We start from the raw sequence: 20,043 nt of genomic DNA, 5'->3' as shown, positions 1-20,043 counted from the left end.
CAGGACTGGGGTGGGCTCCCCATGGCTGAGGGCTGCTAGAAGGGGCAGGGGGGTGGCCCTTCCCTGGCCATCCTGCATCTGGGTATCAATGTGTGTGTAAGCAGCTGACGGGAAAGCCAGGCTGTCCTCTTGGGGCCATGCCTGGTGAGTAGGGATGCTGCAGCTAGCCCAGGGCTAGCAAAAGCTGTGGTGGGTTATGGCTGTGGGCTGGTGAGAAGGTTTGTACTATGGGATGTGAGCACATGGGGGAGAACCTCTTCCTCCACCATGGAAATAAAGCTGCACTGTGCTAACCCCACACAGCTCTTCCTCTGCTCTTTGCTGCAACCCATCAGGTCCAAATGGAGAACCGGCTGCTCCCGGGGCACTGCTGGGCTGCCCCATGTCTCTGTCTGAGCCAAGGCCCCACATCTCCCAGCACAATCTGGAGCTGCTCAATGGGGATGGGTGATGCGGGACAGGAGCATCAGTGGTGGGTGCTCCATACCCGAGCATGTGTTCTCTCAGGGATGTGCTCCTTGCCCACAGCGTGTCCCCTCAGCCAGTGGTGCTGGGAAGGGATAGTCCCAACCTGGCCACGTCTGCAGCAGGACCCGTGGACCATGCCTGGATGTGTCTTCTACATCAGTCCAGGTCCCAAGCTCCCCCAGGGTTGCATGAGCACGGTCATGAAGAGAGAGGCAAGAAGTCACAGCAGAGAAGTGACCCACAGGACATGGGTACCAAGCCCAGCACCTGCTCTGGTGCCACAAATCTACCACCACCCAGGCAGCTCTGAGTTTCCAGCTGTGAGCTCCATGGCAGTGCTTTCCTCTGCTCTGGTTTCATGGCTTCACTGTCCCCTGGCCCCGGAAAGCAGCAGCTCCCTCCCTGGCACAGGGATGCTGCAGCTCTGCAGCCCTCTTGTGGCACACGGCTGTGTCCAGAAGGGGAGGCCAAGAAGGGATGCTCAAAATGAGACCAGCAGCCGGACCCTGACTCCGGGATGCAGGGCACAAGCTGTGGGCAAGTGCCTGTATCCCTGCACACACCATTCACTGCACAGGCTGCACAAACCCTGCCCTCTGCATTGCAAGCAGTGAATGCTGCTGCTCCCCAAAGGGGGATGAGCCAGGAGCCAAGGGTGAGCACAGCACAGGCAGGGGGAGCAGGGCAGGAGGTGGGGGAGCAGCAGCTTTGTCCCCACTCTCCTGCATCTCCCCTGTCTCCTCTTTGCCAACCTGGGTGCTCCTCAGCCCAGCAGCACTGAGGGATGGGGTTCAGACACCCATCCGGATCTGCTATAAATCAATCCCTTTCCTTCCACTCTCCTTGCTGGGAGAGAACAAGGAGCAGAAGAGACTTTGCTGGGCTCCATCCCTCCTCTGCCTACTGATTGCTTTGGGAGGGACCCCAAAGCGCCTCCGGTGCTGAGCCACAGAGGGGTGGGCGCGCTGGGTGATGCTGTAAGACTGATTCCGTGTCCATAAGGAGAGCAGAGAAGAACCCAGCTTGGGCTCCAGCCGGGATGGATCCTGCCGCATCCCCAGGCTTCCCGGGAGCGAGGAGGAAGAAACAGCCCCGCTTAACCCAAAATAATTTTATTGTTGCTGTTGCTTCTGATACAAAAAAAGGGATTCCACAAGGAGCCGCCTCCATGTGCGGGACAAGGGGGAGCAGGGGCTGGGGTTCAACACTTCCCCCTCCCCCCCCCCCCCCCAAATCAAACCAACCAGCAAGAAATGGCAATACAATAAAAAACACCACAACAACCAAAAACCAACCCGGCACCAGAGAGGAAGGAAGGGCCCTTGAGCTTTGTCACGCACACACAAACCAGCTCTGCTCATTATTATTATTATTATTAATAGGTTTTGATTCTTAAAAATAAAAATTCAAAAAAAAAAAAAAAGAGCACCTGTTGGAAAAAATAAAAATAAAATAAAAAATAAAACCTAAACCCAGCCCCCAGCCACGAGCCCCCCCGGGCACAGCTCCAGGACTCTTGCACAACCCAGAGCCCTGTGGGAGCTGTGCTATGGAAAAGCTTCTTCAAGTTTGCCCTTAGCCCCAATCCGGTTCCCATTGACTGCCCCCAGCCCATGGGGTGGCAGCACACGGGGGACAAACCAACCCCCCCTCCCCAATACCAACCAGGACTGCAGGGATCTGCCCTCCCCAGAGCCCCCGCTGGTTCTCCATCCATGTGGAAGGGGGGATGGCGACAGTGCACTGATGCTGACCACTCGATCCCAGCTTCGGAGAGCTGGAAGCACCTCAGGGTTGGTGGTAAGGTAGTTCTGTGTGTCACCGGAGTGAATTAGCACCTTTCTGTCCTGTGATGAGGCACAGGGTTGATGCAGAACTGAAAAGAGGGTCATGCAAAACTAGGGGGATGGCATTGCAGAGATGAGCTGGGTGAGGAGCACTCATGAAGGAGGAAGAAAAGCCAGGACAGAACAGTCTGGACAGGCTGCTTGAGGCAGCAGGGAGACCCCAGTTCACTTAATTCCTATTCCCCAGGCTCTATTTAGTGCATTTCACTTGTCTGCATTAACCAGAGACCATCCATCCCGGCTGTCACCTTGGCCTGACCAAGATGTACGTGACAACCAGAGGGGAGGCACCTGCAGCCCCTGCTTCCAGAAGCGCTCCTGACCGGGGGGGGGATCTGGCCCATAAGCACCACTCACACAGATGGGGTGGCTCAGAGCTGAGGGCTGTTTGCTCTGGCTGTCCCTGCCTCTTCCTTCCTGCCAGGCTGCAGAGGAGCCTCCCCTCCCACTCCATCCCCAACTTGTTCCTGCTGGTGGGAAGCTTTTCCCAGGATTTTCAAGCACTCCATCAGTGCCGGCCAGGAAATGTGCCCTGCAGCATCCACACACGGCCGCCCGGCCAAGCCCTCCATCCCTGCTGGCATGGGAAGCAGCCAGATGCTCTTTACCAGACTCATGGCGTTTTTCCTGCCCGTTTAGTTTGTCCAACCGCATTCAGCAATGCAATGATTTGCCTTTCCCCAGAGCTCCTCCTGCACAGAAGGACACCTTAACCCCTGGACTTGCTGGAGCTCTGGAAAAGCCCATCCAGCTCCAATCTTTGGTGGCGTGTTCAGCATCCTGCAGTGTGAAAACCCTGGCTTCCCTTCAGGAGCTTATGGTCCCGTAGCCTGGCTGCTTCGTGATGGGAGGTTCACAATGTGATCTGCCCCTTCACTCAGAGGGGACCGTTTCTGTTTGACAGAGGAGCCCGAAAGGACCAGAGAAAGGCATGGAGAGGACAGAGAAAGCCAGAGCATGGGCAGTGTGGGGATGGGATGCTTTCTGCACAAGCAAAGGAGGAACAAGAGCTGTTGGGAAATGCACTAACACCACACCGTGCCATAGCTCCTTCCAAAGCTGCCCCCAGGCCCCCCTCACATTTCCTGGCCTGTGCCCATGAAGGACAGGCAGCTTCCCCATGGTACCTCCCTTGCCAGCTCAGACTATCACAGTACCTTGGTTAAAGGAGACAGGCAAGGGCTGAGCAGAGGACTGGGGGCCCTGCTGCCAAGGTCTGAGCCTTTGGCACAGGCTGCCCGAGCTCGTTTGTGGTGTGGCTTGGTTTGGACTCAAGTCACTTGGTTTGGACTCAAGCGGAGTTATCCCTGCATGGCCAAGGTGAGGGACGTTTCCCATCAGTTGCACAGTGCAGTGGGGGCGACGGTGGCAGGGGGTGCAGCGAGAGAGGAGGCAGTTGTTTCCAGAGGTGGATGGCAAGGCGAAGGACTGGACTGTCGGTTGGGCGGGTGGATCTCATGGATGTTAGTAGAGCTGGAGCTGAAGCTTCATCCTCAGTGCTTGGCCCAGCTCCCCTGCTAAGTAGTTGAGGTGGTTCTTGGCCTCCAGTTTCTGCAGTTCCCTCTTGCGGTACAGGGGCACGCTCACGATCTCCAGCAGGTAGGTGCCCGGCAGGATCTTCTTGCGGCCGAGGTGCAGGAAGCTGAGCCCCTCCTTTTGGTGGATGCGGAAGTAGCCATCCTCGTTCCCGTGGGAGATGAGGTACCGCACGCGGTTCTCCAGCGGCTCCACAGCCGGCAGGAGCTCCAGGATGTGCTCCTTGTGAGCCAGGTCAGAGAGGTTCAGCATCATGGACAGAGGAGCATCCACGTCCATGCTGGCCAAGTTCACAGTGTGGTCCTTGGGAAGGAACCAGGCACGTTACTTACAGATACCAAGAAAAGCTCCAGGCCAGGTGAAGGAGGACTTGATTTAGAGGAGTTCTGCCTCAAAGAACCAGAGCAGACTGGGCAGAAGGGCCCATTGTGACCTCCCAATCCAATCCATCCCGCCCAGGCCTGTGAAATCCTTGGGGGAGCCTTAGACAGAACTTCCCTCCTGTTCTTTACAGTGACAGGTCCAGTGTGGAGTGGGACAGGAAGTGCTTGGCACTCCTCTATAGCCCTATAGGAACTTCTCTGCTCCCTTGCAAGGAAACACGTCTGTTTTGTTCCTTGGTTGCATGCATCTCCAGACATTTGTGGTCAAACCACACAAGTGCATCTCACTTAAGATTGCCCTGACCTTCTCTAATGTGTTGTGAAGGACCTTGTATTTCTGGGCTCAGTGGCATTCACAACCACCCAAGCACCCAGCATAGGCAGATATAGAGCTGCTGTCTCTGCCTGGACGGAGGCAGCTCCACAGGAGCGGGTACAGATGCACGGGACCTACCCCAGGCAGTTATCCCCTGAGTGCCCCAGCTCTTCCCTTGCTTCACCCCATGCAGGATGCCATGGATTTCTCACCTGGTGCTTCTCAGTGCCATTGACACTGCGTCGCTGCCGACCCCTCTTGTGGTACCCATTTATCTTGCACTCATAGCAGGTTTCAGGGGAGAGCAAGTTGTCCTCATCCTCTTCTTGCGGGGCAGGAAGGTAGGAGCCCTTCCCAAAACCCAAGCCAGAAATGCAGTGTCTGGTGGCAGAAGAGCAGAGAGCCCCGTCTCAGATTCATGCTTTAGGAAGGAAATCTTACCATTGCTCCCACAAGTTCTCCATGTGGCACCCAGAAACACTTGAAGGATAGGATATAGGGTATAAGACATGGCTTGTACAGAATGACTTTACATTGGATTGGTGGCAGAGAACAAAACTGTGGTGATTGAGCATGTCTGGGGGTACCACGCACTTGGCAGCCTGCAATATCCCCCAGGACCATACAGGGACTGCATCCTGACTGCCTCTTACCCTTGTCCTGCTCGGAAGTAGCCTCCAGGACATCCACAGAGGTAACCTCCGTCAGTGTTGGAGCAGCCGTAACTGCAGGGGCTGCCGCCTGCTGAGCATTCATCCACATCCTGGCACCCACCAAAGGCCTGGTCAAAATCAAAGCCCGATGGACAGACACACTTGAAGCTTCCCAGAGTGTTGTAGCAGGAGGCAGAGCCGCAGGCAGTGGGGCTGGAGCACTCGTTTTCATCTGTACCCAGAGACAGAACGAGTCAGAATCTCACGGTGCTGCTGGTGCTTCCCCACCCCATATGGCCAAGGACATCTGCCCATGGCCATTGCTGAGCTGGCAGTGAGCTCCCTTATGAATAGAACAGAATCATGGAATGGCTTGGGTTGGAAAGGACCTTCAAAGCTCATCCATCCAACCCCTCTGCAATGAGCAGGGGCATCTTCAACTGGACCAGGTTGCCCAGAACCGCATTGTCCAAGGGTGGCTGGAGAGGAACTTGGGGTTTCAGTGCCCTCTATCCCCCATCCCACAGCTACAGGGCACAAGAGCCCCCATCCCGCACTCACCGACACACTGGTTCCACTGGTAGTGCTGCACGTAGCCCTGTGGGCAGCCGCAGCGGTACCCCCCGAGCACGTTCTGGCACCCATGCTGGCACCGGTGGTTTCCATCACACTCGTCCACATCTGCAGCAATGGAAACCAGATGGGGGTGAGACAAACTCTACCTGACTGATGGGCAGCCCTGGGGGCACAGGGACTGTGTGCACATGGTATGGGCCTGGCAGCCACTGCCCCTGAGGTGGGTTCTTCTGCCTAATTCTGTCTCTGCAGCTTGCAATTGAATGATACCCCCAGTCCCCAGGCCCACATCCATCCCCTTGCAGCCCCTGCTTGGATGTTCTGGCCTTAAGATTCTGTTAACTTAGAGTCAGCTACCAGATCTACTCTGCTTCAGGCTGCCTGTGCTGGACGCAGGCTGTTCTTTAGCATAGCACATGGTGGGTTTTGGCCAGCATGAGATCTCCCCTGATGAGCTACAGGACCATTCCTTTCCCAGCTTTGGCTGCTATGGCTGCAGCACTGAGACCTTCCTCTACTTGTCCTCCAAGCAGGTCACACACTGACCTCTTATTTGCACCAAGAACCATTCCTTTTGCAAATCCCATGTGGATTCCTGGTGCCCCGCATAGGGAGCAGTCCCTTCTGGCTGGATGCGCTGCCTTAGAGAGCGTGAATGAGCAAGGAGCTCTTCCACACGGACCATGCCTGTCAAAGCCCCAGAGACACAGACCCACCTTCGCAGTTGACTCCAGAGCTGTCCAGGGAGAATCCTTTCTGGCACTCGCAGTTGTAGCTGCCTGGTGTGTTCAGGCACTGGCCCTTGGCTCCGCACAGAGAGGGCTGAGCCGTGCACTCGTTATTGTCTGCAAAACACAGGGGCCCACTCAGCCCATGCACAGGGCCATGGCTCTGCGACAGCCACCTCCCAGCATGGAGCTTAGCAGCGTCTGAGCAGCAGCAAAGCCAGAAGCACATCCCCAAGGCCAGCTGCAGAGGGGCAGTGCTCTGGAGCCGGAGCTGCAGGGCTGGAGAGGCTCTCCTGTGCTTAAAGCTAACCCCTGGAGGCTCTACTCACCGATGCAGGATGAGTGGTGCTGAGTGAAGCCGGGGGGACACTTGCAGTTGAATCCCCCGATAATGTTCACACAGAGGAACTGGCAGTTGTGCTGCTTGGTGGAACATTCATCCAAGTCTGAAGCAACAAGCACAGGAACACACATCTCAATTTATCTTAGTGAGAAAGCTTCGTGGTGTGAGTCTGTGATGCCTGCATGGACACGGTGATGCGCAGTGGGCCTGGGCAGACCACGACCTGACCTGGACCAGCCTCAGCAACAACACCCACAGAGTTCTTACATGCAGACCACAGCGAGCCTCTCCCCACCTCATACACAGACACATTTAGAAGATGTAGAGCTTCATCTCTGCTTATCCCACAATCCCCACATCCCAGGTCCTCCTGCGTTCTCAGGGCACCCTCCTCGCAGCCTGGCTGCCAGCACCAGGAGGAGCTCTGACAGTGACATGCACAGCCCACAGTGCTGACACAGGTCTAGAGTGTCTGTGGAAGGATGAAACCCTAATGCAACCATCCACGAGGTCCAGCAAGGCAGCTTTTCCCATATCCAGCCTTATCCTGTGGCTAAACAGTAGGACCTGACTGGTCTGTTAACCAGCTCTTGCCACCCCCCTCAGCTGCCAGAGATGAGGCAGGGTCTCTGCTGCCTTCTCCTGGATGAATACAATACCTTTGCAGATCTTCCCATCTTCTTGCAGAATGTACCCTCGGGGGCAGGAGCACTGGTAGCTGCCTTCTGTGTTCTTGCAAATGAAGTTACACGGCTTGGGGGACTGGTTGCACTCATCCAAATCTAGACTCGAGAGACAAGAAGCATCAGCATCCATGGGTTGTGTTGCTGGACTCTGCCCCCACCACCCCTTGGACCATTCAGTCTACACGCGGCAATCCCAGGTTTCATGGCCCCACATAACCAAGGGGTCAGATGTCCCTATGATTCTGGCATTTCCTGCCCCAGATAAATGCATCTTTTCCACTCTCCAGGAAGCAGCTGAGCAGAGACAAGGGCTTGGAGGGAAGACGTCAGTCTGAGGCAGCACAACAAATCTAGGAGATCTCCTGCAGGAAAAGAGCTGGATCGACTCCCTGCTCAGACATGGGGTGCTGTGTGACCTGGTGGATCTCAGTGACACCTTTCCCAGGCCGAAGAGATGGGGAGATGCTCCCTTTGAGTACTGGGAACATCAGGGATAGGGCCAGCCCTCTACTTCTGCAGCTTTGTCAGCTCTGCTCATCAGAGTTAAGGAGTTAAACAGCACACAAGGACAGGCTGGGAACATTGGGGCTGTTCAGCCTGGAGAAGAGAAGCTGTGTGGAGACCTCAGAGCAGCTTCCAGTGTCTGAAGGGGGCTGCAAGGATGCTGGAGAGGGGCTCTGCATCAGGGACTGCAGTGATAGGACAAGGGGTGATGGGTTCAGACTGAAACAGGGGAAGTTCATGTTGGAGATAAGGAAGGAGTTCTGCCCTGTGAGGGTGCTGAGGCCCTGGAATGGGTTGCCAAAGAAGTGGTGAATGCTCCATCCCCAGCATTGAGAGCTGGTCCTGGTGGGGGCGGATGAGTGTGTGTGTGCTTCAGGACCCTCTGTTTGCATGCTGCAAGTAGGGGTGGAAGCACCCTAAGGCCAAGGGCTGTCCAGAGACTTGGGTTTCCTTCTCCCAGCTCACCCACACAGGCGGTGCCGGTGATGTCCGCGGTGTAGCCCAGCCTGCAGTGGCAGCGGAAGGAGCCGATGCTGTTGATGCACTGTCCATTCTTGCAGAGGTTGGGCAGCACCTTGCACTCATCGATGTCTGCAGGAGGGAGGGAAGGATCTCTTAGTCATGGTGCTGCCTTTGCCACCGTGCTCCTGTGCCAGGGGAGATCAGACTCTCCCAGGGAGCCAGAGGATATGGTCAGGGAGATGAAGGGCCTGGAGCCCAAGTGTGATGGGGAAGGGATGAGGGACCTGGGGGGTTCAGATGGAGAAGAGAAGGCTCAGGGGGGACCTGATGGCTGCCTACAAGTGCCTGAGAGGAGGATGGAGCCAGGAGGGGCTGGGCTCTGCTCCCAAGGAACAAGGGATGGGACAAGAGGAACCGGCCTCAAGCTGCACCAGGGCAGGTTTAGATGGAGCTGACGAACAATTCCTGCCCCAGAGGGTGCTCAGGCATTGGAACAGGCTGCCCAGGACAGGGCTGCAGGCACCGGCCCTGCAAGGGTTCACATACTCTCAGTGCCATGGGTTAGGGGTGGCCTTGGCACTGCTGGGAATGGTTGGACTGGATGGGCTTAAAGGTCTCTTCCAACCTGGCTGATTCTATGATTCTATATAAGGTAATGTCAGAGGTTTCTTATCTGCTTCACGCACTGTGTAGGTCTATCGCAGGGGAAGTCTGCCTGTACCCACACCTTTGCTTTTGCCCCAGCTCACCTCTGCCATCAGTGGAGTACCCTGGCCCATGAGGACACATTTTCTTGTACTGGGCAGTTCCAGGAAGGGGGCAGAGCTCGCACTGGGGGCCCCAGCTGCGCCCACTGTTGCAGCAGCACTCAGATTTGGTGACCAGGTTGCGGTTGGTGGAGGACATCTGGCACATGGTTTGCAGTACTTCAGTGAAGCAGAATCCTTGGCGGGTGTCTGGGGAGAGAGAGTGAGGAGACAAGGTCAGGATGTGAGTCAGGGTCATCTCCAGGGATAACCGAGCAGCCGGTCCAGCCTGTGCCAGTCCCAGCAGAGAGGGTAGCGTAGTTTGGGTACTGCTAACGGCAAACCCCAACGACTTTCTGCTCCGAAACACATAAAAAGCATCATGTGCTGCTACAGAGGCTGCTCAAGCCACACCAGGACCTGGTAATTACCAATACACTCTGTGCCAGAGGGGCTGACTTCAAAACCTTCATTGCAGTCACAGCGGTAACTTCCCACCGTGTTGACGCAGCGGCCGTTGGGGCAGATCCCAGGCTTGGTGCGACACTCGTTCTCATCTGGGAAGGAAGGAGCCACAGAGAGGTGAGGCACAGGACAAATCCCAGCTTCCCGTGTTTGAAACACCCTCCCATAGACCTTGAGGACAAGTTCTACATCCTTGAGCAGCTGAGGAACACATTCCCCTGCTCCGGACCTCTCCCAAGGCAGTGTGGCTTTGGGTGAGAACCCAGCCTCCCTGCTTTGCACATTCTCCACCTGCAAGTGGCCAAGCTGCTGGGCTAGGAGTGGAGCTGGGCTCGCTCTGCATTCCTGCTGTGCCTAACACTGGGCAGGTCTGGGCTGTCCAGTGCTGGCCCCTCCAAAAGCTTGACCCAGACCTGGGGAGACTCAATAGAAAGGACACATGGCAAAATGTGCTGGAAGTGTATAGACCATAGGTCCAGAGGTGAACAGAGGTTTCGTGTGTGTAGGCATCTAATAGGACATCCAGGAAGTTCTGACACGTGGGCACCCCTGGGGAGGAGCTGTTTGACAGAAGGCCATAAGATAAAGCTACATGGACAATGCCCAGAAGAGGACGGTCTCCAGCCCCACTGGGAATCCCTCCCAGCCTGGTCCTTGGTACCTGTGCAGCCCTCTCCATCGGGCCTGCGCTGCATCCCTGGTGGGCAGATGCACATGAAGGTGCCGATGAGGTTCTTGCACAGCATCCCTCGGGACTCGCAGTCGTGCAGCCCCTCTGCACACTCATCCAGATCTGTAACCGAGAACCTCGTGAGCCCACGTTCAACCTGACAGCACTGCCGAGGCAACTAGGAACTGAGTCCTTGCATCTGCACCCCTACGGCAGCCCCTTCTGCCCTGGTCCAGGCTGGCTGCACACAGCGCGGACATCAAGGTAGGTGGGAGCACAAGGCCAGGGATGCCAGCTCAGAAATCCTCTGCACAGCACCAGAGAGCAACAAAGTGCAGGAGCTGGGAAGGGGGTGGGAGCCCACTGAGGGGTGCAGAAGGGGACTTTACCTCTGCACATTCTTCTGTCTTCTCGCAGGGCGTATCCGGACGGGCATGTGCACTCATAGGAGCCAAAGGTGTTGATGCAGCGGAAGGCGCAGAGCAGAGGGTTCAGTGAGCACTCATTGATATCTGGGAGGCAGGGGAGAGGGGAGAGCTCCACTCTGTGCTCTCAGCAGTCGGCTGGGCAGGAACAGTGCAGGGGTCCCCCCTCCCTGTGCATTCATCTCATGAGATCTCTGTTCCACCAAGGCTTCCTGCCATGGAATTCAGCACTGACAGACCCCTGGTGCCAGCAGCTTTGACAGGGTCCTTGCTGAGGCAGCTCCTGCATTGCAGCAGGTCCCCAGACCTCCTCCTGGGCTCCAGCCTCAGAGGAAGCTGAAGGGGACCAGTGCTGATGTGCACTCTAACGTGGAGATGAGCCCCAGCCAGCTCTTCTGCACTGCCCATTGGAGGCTGACCTGCTGCTCACCCAGGCAAGTGACCCAATGTGCAATGGGGGCGAAGGGATTGCCCCACAGCAGCATTACCTTCACATGTCATCATGGGACCTGGCTCAAAGCCCTCGTCACAGGCGCACTCGAAGCCTCCCACCACGTTGGTGCAGGTGCCATTCCCACAGGGATTGCCAATGGAGCACTCATCAGTGTCTGGAGGAAGCCAGGACCGTGTTAGGTAGATGAGTTAGGAAAGGTGTAGGCTGATCTCGTAACCAGAGCGCTCAAACAAGCCCAGCAAGCTTTGAGGCTCAAGATCCTAAGGATCTTAAGGTCCTTTCCAACCCATTCTATGATAGAAGCAAGAGGAAGCAGGTGCTCGCCATGCACTTACCCACACAGTTGACTCCTGTGTAGTCCAGGTTATACCCAAAGGGGCACTCACAGCGGAATGACCCATCAGTGTTGATGCAGGCCCCATTTATGCAGACACCCAGGTTCTCTGAGCACTCATTGACATCTAGAAGGAAAAGCAAGGCAATGAAACCTCATGGGAGCACATAGCCAGGAACATCCCTGTCCTCTCAGCACTGACCCTGCAATACCAGATGCTTCCTCTCCAGAGCTTCAGTGAGCAGCCAGAGACCATGAGCCTGGGGGAGCACCCAGTCCTATGTCCCTCCAACCACTGACATTCACCCTTACTCTCCAGAGAGCCTCTGGTTGCTTCTAGGCAACCTCCCCATCCCTAGATCAGACCTTACCTTCTCGGGTGTCACCCGGGCCTGGGATAGCTCCATGGCCGTATGGACACAGCTCCTGGAAGGCAACTGGGAGAAAGCAAGCAGAAAAGTGAGGTATTTCTACAAGCTAAATGTCCTGTCGCTGGGCACCATTGAGAAGAGTCTGGCACCATCCTGCTGGCACCACCTTTGACCTATGGATCTGCATTGATGAGATCCCCTCAGTCTGCTCTTCTTCAACCAACCAGGCCCATCTCCCACAATCTCTCCTCATCAGAGATGCTCCAGACCCCTCAGCATCCCTGTGGCCTTGCTGGACCATCTCCACTGTGTCCAGAACTGGGGCTCCTAGGTTTGAAGGCAGTATTCTCCAGACTGAGGAGCCCACTGTGCTGGTTGTCTTGCCCTTGCACCCCTTCCCCATGCTCTGCACGTGTCAGAGCACACAGAGCCACCTCTCCCATGGAGCTGCCTCTCAGCACACCTACCATTCCCTTCCTGCGGGCACAGCTCACAAGGGTCTCCCCAGCCTTCTCCTGGCATCTTGCTGCAGCAACAGCGAGCCTTGGTGGTGTTGAAGGCCTTGGGGACAGAGCACTTCCCGTTGTCAAAGCGAGTGAAGCAGAAGCTCTGGCGAGTATCTGTGAGAGGAATGGGTTATGCACAGCTCGTTGCAGACATCCCTTATCCTCCCTTCCCAGCAGGATGAGCCGCACTCACCAAAGCACCGCCGGCCGTTGTCGGACAGCACGAAGCCCGGAGGACACACACACTGGAAGCTGCCAGGGGTATTGGTGCACGTCCCAAAGAGGCAGATGTTGGGCTCCTCTTCACACTCGTTAATATCTGGGAGTATCGGGGACACAGAGCAGCCAAAGGTGACTCCTTTCATCACTGCTTTAAAGCCAGCTGTGAATCTATGATGCGTGCGGAGCCCTGATGCCTGCAGGACATCATCCCAGCCCTGACCCTTAACCCTCCCTCAGGGCATATGGGGCAATGAAGAGGCCACGGCACAGCAAAACCCCCAAGCCTCCCCTTTCATGGGAGCAGGATTTGCCTTGCTCTGGGCCCAATTGCTTTCAGGAAGATATCTGGGGGTGGTGATGCCCCAGCCCACTCAGGAAGAACAAGGTTGGTGTGGGAATAGTCCAAGGTCACTCCTCAGTGCCATGGGTTAGTGGTGGACTTGGCAGTCCTGGGGTCAAGGTTGGACTTGCTGACCTTAAAGGGCTTTTCCAGCCTGGTTGTTTCTATGGCTCTATGAAGCAGATGAGCACAAGCTGTGCTGCAAAGGGAGGGGGCACAGAGCCAACATTACCGATGCAGTTGTCGTTCTGCACCTCGTAGCCGGGGGGGCAGATACAGCGGAAGGAGCCCTCCAGGTTCTGGCAGGTACCCGGGGAGCAGGTCCCAGGCAGGCTCACACACTCGTTGATATCTGCACAGGAGAGGAAACCACCAGGGATAGCATCTGTGCTCAGCATGGAGGGCTTGGGCACAGGCTGCATTCCTGCCCTGCATGCAGCTGCACCCTTCTCTTCCCAAAACATGGAGAGGAAGCAGATAAGGCATTTTCCAGGATGCTCCACCTCGGGTACCCAGGGAACATGGAGTGAGCCCTGCAGGACCTGGTGCTGCGGGAGGCAGAGTGGTGGGCACAGAGTACAATGTGCCTGTCTGTCCCCACAGCCCCTGGCTGCAAGGTAGCTCCCAAGGCATCCCTTGGTGCAGGGGCATGGATAGGACAACATTTCTCCTCACTGCCCACAAGTCTCAGCACATGGAAAGGGACTGCCTTGACTGTTCCCTGCATTGCTGGAAGGGAGATGCAAGCACAGTGAGGCCCAGTCCAGCTTTTATGGGCAGTCAAGTGATCAGGCTTTGGCTCTGGAGGACTTGAAGCCTTGCGAGTGGAGTTCTCAGTTGCCTCAAATGGGACCATCTTGGGGACCACATCTCATAGCACAGTGCTAGCCACACCAGCATGCAGCAAACCCCCCAGAGGAGGGCCAGCCTGCTGCCTGGACACTCACCTACACAGTTCTTCCCGTCAGGGGTCCGGTCATACCCCTCTTGGCACAGGCACTGGAAGGAGCCGATGCTGTTGATGCACTGGCCGTTCCGACACACCTGCCCCACCAGGGACGAGCACTCATCAATGTCTGTGGGAGGGAAATGAGAAGCACAATGGGAAGAGGGATGCGCATCGTGTGTCAGTCCTACACCTCTGACACATCCAACTACCCCTACAGCCACTGCCAGCTGACACCCAGAGCTGGTCCCTGTGTGTCACTGCGTGACACCGCAGCCACTGCCACGTTGGCCCCATGCAGTCAGGGTTTCATGCAGCTCACCCATGCAGTCGTTGTTGTGTGTCAGCTCGAAGCCAGGGAAGCAGAGGCAGTTGTAGGAGCCAACCGTGTTCTTGCAGGTCCCATTTCCACAGGGCTGCCGGTCACACTCATCGATATCTGCAGAGAGAAGGTCACAGCTCATTCAGGGGCTGGGGGAGCTGAGAGGCACTGCTCTGGGGGTGCAGATGGGGTCCAGGCAGCTGCACAACACCCCTGTGGCTTTCAGGGGCAGCCTGGGACCCATGGGACACCGTGGCCCTTGGCTGTCCTTGGCACTACCCAGCGGGTGCTGGATGGAGCTCACATCCACCCTGATGGGTGCTTGCCAGCGGGGCTCTGGCAGCCACACTGACCCATGCACATGGTCTGCTCCCCCGTGGCCTTGAAGCCGTTGTGGCAGATGCAGACGTAGCTGCCCTCGGTGTCCACGCAGTCCCCGTGGCTGCAGACGTTGGGGATCTCCTGGCATTCGTTGCGACCTAAACCAAAGCCAAAGGGGCACTAGTGAGCAGAAGGGATGGAGCAGACGGGAGGAGCTGATGCAGTGGTGGGCAGTGTGTCTGTTCTCACAGCACAGCATAGCAGGGTCTCTGTTTCCTGAGAGGTGGCTCCACAGAGAACAAGATTTATGCACCATGAACTCTAACAAAACGAGTACACATTGAACTGGAGCAAATGGCCTCAAGAGCCCGTTCCCAGAGACCTTTCCTCGCCCCTCAGCAGCCCATAATCCCTGGGTTTTTTTCCAGAAATGAAGGAATGCCATTATCTTTGCTGCTCTTTACTGTGAGGGTGGTGAGGCTCTGGGACAGGCTGCCCAAGGAAGTGGTGAATGCTCCATCCCTGGCAGTGTTCAAGGCCAGGTTGGACAGAGCCTTGGGTGACGTGGTTTAGGGTGAGGTGTCCCTGCCCATGGCAAGGGGGGTGCAATCTTAAGGTCCTTTCCAACCCAAATCATTCTATGAGTCTATGATAACCAGAGCACAGCCAGGCCATAGCCCACAGGCTTGACAAAAGACAAGGAACCCACGCATGTCACTGGCACATCCTTCATCCTGTCCACTGGACATGGAACATCCTTCACCCTGTCCTTCCTCTGGTCCACACATGGGGCTCTGTAAAGCCACCTGAAGAGCCTAGGCAGGGGTGCCAGCACTCACACACGTGTCTCTGGATGCAATAGGTAGCAAAGAGCTCCCCTCTTACCCACGCAGGCTCCGCTAGGCGACAGCTTGTATCCGGTTGAGCACTCGCACCTGTAACTGCCCGGGATGTTGATGCAGTCGGCGTTGCGCTGGCAGAGGTTCTCCCCACTGCTGCATTCATCAATGTCTGTGGAGGAGAGCAGAGCAAACCCGGGCTGTGCACGGGGCCAAGCACCGGCCACCGGCAGCCTGGCAGGGCTGGAGGGGCCCACAGGAGTCAAGTGAGGGTTAAGGCTTGGTTTGGGCAAACGAGGGGCAAGTTTCGAGCTTTCACTATTGCTTTGCAGGAAAATAATGGGGATTTCAGTTCTCTCTCAAAACTTGGAAACACATTTGCAAAAAAAAACCCCAAAATGGAGAAAGGGAAAAGCAGGCAGGAAAATGAATGGAAATCAGCACATTTTGTCCAACCATTGATGTGGAAAATGATGATTTCAAGAAGGTTGAGAGCAGGCAGACTCTGACCATGTCTGCTGAGAGCCCTCACCCTGGTGCCCCATGGGGTGAGGAGATGCCAGTGCCACACTGAGATCCCCCCTCATGGGCATCCTTGGCAGCGTTGCCCTGGCTGCCCCGTTACCTTCACAGATGAGCAGGATGTTGTTGTAGCTGAATCCAATGGGACACTCGCACCTGAAGCTGCCAATCTGGTTGATGCAGACACCATTGGTGCAGATAGCAGGGATCTCACTGCACTCATCAATATCTGCACAGAGACAACATCTCTCAGCATCCCGGGAAGGCAGCAGGGAGGGAAGCAGCCCCCAGAGCTGCTTTTACCGAAGGAAGGGAAGGGAACAAGCTCACAACCACTGCAGGAGGAAAGCAGAGGGGCAAAGAGCAGACCTGGCTCCCAGGGGCTCTACTCACCAATCGGCTTTCCTGTGTGGATGTCGATGATAAACCCAGGAGCCTGGTTCCCACACAGGATCTGGTATTCAGCTGGAAGAGGAACATCAAGGTCATGGCCATGCCTGGTGGGCAGAGCAGGGTGCAGCAAGGGACGAGACAGACAAGGGCCAACTAAGGCTGGAGGGATCAGAGAGGGGTCTGACAGGCAGGCGGCACACATCCTGTGCTCAGCTCTGGGCCCCTCACTACAGGAGAGACATTGAGGGGCTGGATGGGGCCAGAGAAGGGCAACGGAGCTGGAGCAGGGAGCCCAAGTGTGATGGGGAAGGGCTGAGGGACCTGGGGGGTTCCAATGGAGAAGAGAAGGCTCAGGGGGGACCTGATCCCTCCCTGCAAGTGCCTGAGAGGAGGATGGAGCCAGGAGGGGCTGGGCTCTGCTCCCAAGGAACAAGGGATGGGACAAGAGGAACCGGCCTCAAGCTGCACCAGGGCAGGTTTAGATGGAGCTGAGGAACAATTCCTGCCCCAGAGGGTGCTCAGGCATTGGAACAGGCTGCCCAGGGCAGGGCTGCAGGCACCGGCCCTGCAAGGGTTCACACAGCGTGGGACGAGGCCTCAGTGCCATGGGTTAGGGGTGGCCTTGGCAGTGCTGGGCAATGGTTGGACTGGATGGGCTTAAAGGGCTTTTCCAACCTGGCTGATTCTGTGACTCTATGATCATCTCCTCTCCACAGATACTGGCCCAGTCCCCTGTGTCCTCCAGTGCAATGCCTGTCCCCACAGCACTCACCCACAAGGCACCCCCTGCCAGAAGGATGCTCTCCCTTCTCCTCCTGTTTGGTCAGGGTCTGTGCCTCACAGTGCAGGGGATGGCTGGAAAAGCATGGGGTAGCCACGGTGCCGGGGTGACTTACGGCTGGCCGGTGTGGGGCAGGGCTCGCACGGCTTGTTCCAGGCTTTGCCAATGTTGTAGGAGCAGCAGCACATCTTCTTGGTCATGTTGAAGGAGAGCTCGTTCTCACACGTGTCGTTGTAGTTGCGGTAGCACACGCTCTTCCTCATGTCTGCAAAGGCAGCCCCGTGTCTTGTGCCAGCCCCAGCACTGCTGCTCCGTGGGCTCAGGCAAGGTGCCCACAGCACAACCCAAGGGCTGCACGCAGGCAGGGCACTGCCAGACCCCTGCCCACAGGCTCAGCCCATGCCGTACCCATGCAGTTATTTCCTCCGTTGACTTGCATGTACTCAGGGGGGCACACGCAGGTGTAGTTGCCAAGGGTGTTGTAGCAGGTCCCGGGGCCACAGATCCCGATGTGAGCAGAGCACTCATCAATATCTGCCAAGGAAAGGAGACTGGAGGTCAAAGCACTGGGCAGAGGGAGAAAACCTGATGTGGGAGGGGTGGTGGGCTTGGCACAGGGACAGGGTTTGTGATGAGGATGGGAAGTCTGGAAGAGAAAGGGGAAGTGATCCTCGGGCAGCCCAGATCCACACACAAGCCTCCTGCACACACACATGCACACGCGTGTGTGCCGCACACACCAGGCTCAGAGCCAAGCCCAGGCACCACGCTGCAGCTACCTTCACAGATGCGCGTGTCCTCATTGAGGTAGTAGCCAAGGGGGCACTCGCACTGGAAGCTCCCAAAGGTATTCACACAGTTGCCCCCCTGGCAGAGGCCCGGCAGCTCCTGGCACTCGTCGATATCTGAGGAGGGAGAGCAGGCAGGAGGGGGTCATTGCCCGCCAGAGCAGCGCAGGCAGTGCCTTCACGCTGGCATCCGTAGAGGGTCCATCCCATCACCTCCACCCCCTGCTGGTGCCCAGGAGCACATCCGAGGAGAGCACACACTTGCTGTTTGTCATTTAGTGGTCAGGGGCTCAGCGTGCACCCAGCCTGCCCAGTGCCACAGCAGAGAGTGCCCACACAAGGCTGGGTGGGCTCAGCCAGCATCCAAGCCCCTGGTAAGGACGTGGGGTCTGTGTCAGCTTACCTTCCAGGATGACAGTGATGGGGTTGGGTCGGAAACCTTCCCCTCCAGGGCACAAGGTCTTGTATTCAGCTGCAGAGAAAAAGTCAGTCAAGGGGGTCCTGGGCTTAGCGGGCTCCCATGAAACAGGAGAAACCCAGGAGACATAGGCCATGAGGATGGTGGCAGTGGTCCAGATGGAGCATCCTGACTCCCACTGCATGCCAAGCCAACTTAGCCACCCTGTCTCTGCCTGCCTGCTCTTGAATGGGGTTATTCCTCATCCACATGCCCTCCCCTAGCCCACTGTACTGGAAAGAGGGCTCCCAACCTGTATTCCCCAGGCACAACCAGCCTGGTATCCCGCACCCCATCTCACCACTCCCACTGCACTCACACAACCGGGTTACTGCCTTCTCCCTCAGCTCCCCTTGCTCCATCATGATGATAGCATACCCTGGACCCAGGATCCCCAGCTTCAGCTGAAAAGCCACAGGGAAGTGGCCCCCTTTCTCTTCTCAGCTCTGTGCTGCCCACCCAGCCCATGCCCAAGTTCACCCCAGGGATGTTCCCAACTCACTTGTGTTGGCTGGAGGACAAAGCTCACAAGGGTTGCCCCACGCACGCCCCAGCGAGCAGCAGCAGGATGCCCGGGTGACCCCAACTCCAATCTCTGCGCTGCAGGAGATCCCCCCATCTCCTCGATCCTGGGTGTCGAGGAAGCAGTTCCCAACACGGGTATCTGCACAAAGACAGCAGTGGGTGAGCAAAGCCCCTCCAGTAGAGACTTGTGCACACAGGAGGAAGGAACAGCACTATTGCCTCAAGAAGCAGGGAGAGGGGTAAGACCCCAGTCCTGTCCCAGATGGCCACACTGTCAGCTACCTGTGTTGTCTGTGTTGTACTGTCCTTGCAGCTCATGACATTGAGAACCCTTCAAGAACAAAGCGTGTCCAGCTTTGTTTGCCATCAGTATGGCTGGAGAGCATGACCCAAATAATGCCCCAGTAACCCAGGGCCTTTCAAGAAACAAACACTGAAGAATAGCTCCAGAGCTGCCCAGGAATAACATTACTTCAACCAGGAGAGCACCCACACTGGTGACACAAGGTGGGCCAGGCTTAACAGGAGGTAGGTTCTCTTGTGCTGCTGCAGCGCTAAGCCCAGCATGGACAGCCAGGCCTGGGATATGGGGCCAACAAGGACTGCCAAGCTCTTGGATGGAAGGTGTCCTCTCCACTCACCCACACAGCCCACCCCAGTGGGGTTCAGCTCAAAGTCCTGTGGACAGTTGCAGAGGTAGCTGCCAGGGGTGTTGACACACAGGCCGTTGATGCAGTTCACAGGGTCTGCACATTCGTTGATGTCTGCAAGGATGGAAAGATGAAGACTGAAAAATGAACAGATGAAGATGCACAGACACCACAGCCCTAGGCTCTGCGCTGTATGTTCAGGGTGTATCCTCATGAGCAGTGTTTCTAAGGCTCTTCATGTGACAGTAGGCAAAGCCCTTCTAGAAACAGATCTTGCTTTGTCCTATTTCACACCACTATGCCCAGGGTCAGAAGAAAGGAGCAGAGCCACAGCTTTCCCTCCCATCCACTGAAGGCCCACCTTCCACCAAGAGGAAAGACACATCACCACATCACACAGGGATGCTTTAAGCTGCTAGTGACACTCCCAGTGTCATGGCTGGGGCAAGGTCCCACCAGCAGAT

General features: G+C 56.6%; 1 protein-coding gene across 1 annotated transcript in view; it reads right to left on the bottom strand.

Moving 5' to 3' along the window:
- Positions 1-3,643: 3,643 nt before the first annotated feature.
- LOC133213610 (fibrillin-2-like) overlaps positions 3,644-20,043 on the bottom strand; it is a 93,398-nt gene continuing 76,998 nt past the window's right edge. The window contains exons 36-65 of the mRNA XM_061355944.1: positions 19,571-19,693; positions 18,907-19,068; positions 18,351-18,419; positions 17,939-18,064; positions 17,568-17,693; positions 17,275-17,424; positions 16,379-16,450; positions 16,089-16,214; positions 15,510-15,635; positions 14,657-14,782; positions 14,304-14,420; positions 13,983-14,111; positions 13,268-13,387; positions 12,667-12,792; positions 12,435-12,587; positions 11,968-12,033; positions 11,598-11,723; positions 11,297-11,416; positions 10,773-10,895; positions 10,375-10,506; positions 9,680-9,805; positions 9,252-9,458; positions 8,506-8,631; positions 7,510-7,632; positions 6,837-6,953; positions 6,496-6,624; positions 5,765-5,884; positions 5,204-5,435; positions 4,763-4,931; positions 3,644-4,154 (exon numbers count right to left, since the gene is read on the bottom strand). Of these exons, the coding sequence (XP_061211928.1) occupies positions 3,780-4,154; positions 4,763-4,931; positions 5,204-5,435; positions 5,765-5,884; positions 6,496-6,624; positions 6,837-6,953; positions 7,510-7,632; positions 8,506-8,631; positions 9,252-9,458; positions 9,680-9,805; positions 10,375-10,506; positions 10,773-10,895; positions 11,297-11,416; positions 11,598-11,723; positions 11,968-12,033; positions 12,435-12,587; positions 12,667-12,792; positions 13,268-13,387; positions 13,983-14,111; positions 14,304-14,420; positions 14,657-14,782; positions 15,510-15,635; positions 16,089-16,214; positions 16,379-16,450; positions 17,275-17,424; positions 17,568-17,693; positions 17,939-18,064; positions 18,351-18,419; positions 18,907-19,068; positions 19,571-19,693 (4,142 nt within the window). The 3' untranslated portion in view covers positions 3,644-3,779. The remainder of the gene's footprint in view (positions 4,155-4,762; positions 4,932-5,203; positions 5,436-5,764; positions 5,885-6,495; positions 6,625-6,836; positions 6,954-7,509; positions 7,633-8,505; positions 8,632-9,251; positions 9,459-9,679; positions 9,806-10,374; positions 10,507-10,772; positions 10,896-11,296; positions 11,417-11,597; positions 11,724-11,967; positions 12,034-12,434; positions 12,588-12,666; positions 12,793-13,267; positions 13,388-13,982; positions 14,112-14,303; positions 14,421-14,656; positions 14,783-15,509; positions 15,636-16,088; positions 16,215-16,378; positions 16,451-17,274; positions 17,425-17,567; positions 17,694-17,938; positions 18,065-18,350; positions 18,420-18,906; positions 19,069-19,570; positions 19,694-20,043) is intronic.

Source organism: Neopsephotus bourkii, unplaced genomic scaffold, assembly GCF_033783945.1.
Source record: "Neopsephotus bourkii isolate Nb327-2 ecotype Australia unplaced genomic scaffold, CSIRO-AGI_Nbou_v1 NB_838, whole genome shotgun sequence".
NCBI classification, from domain to species: Eukaryota; Metazoa; Chordata; class Aves; order Psittaciformes; family Psittacidae; genus Neopsephotus; species Neopsephotus bourkii.
This window is presented reverse-complemented; position numbering and strand designations above follow the sequence as displayed.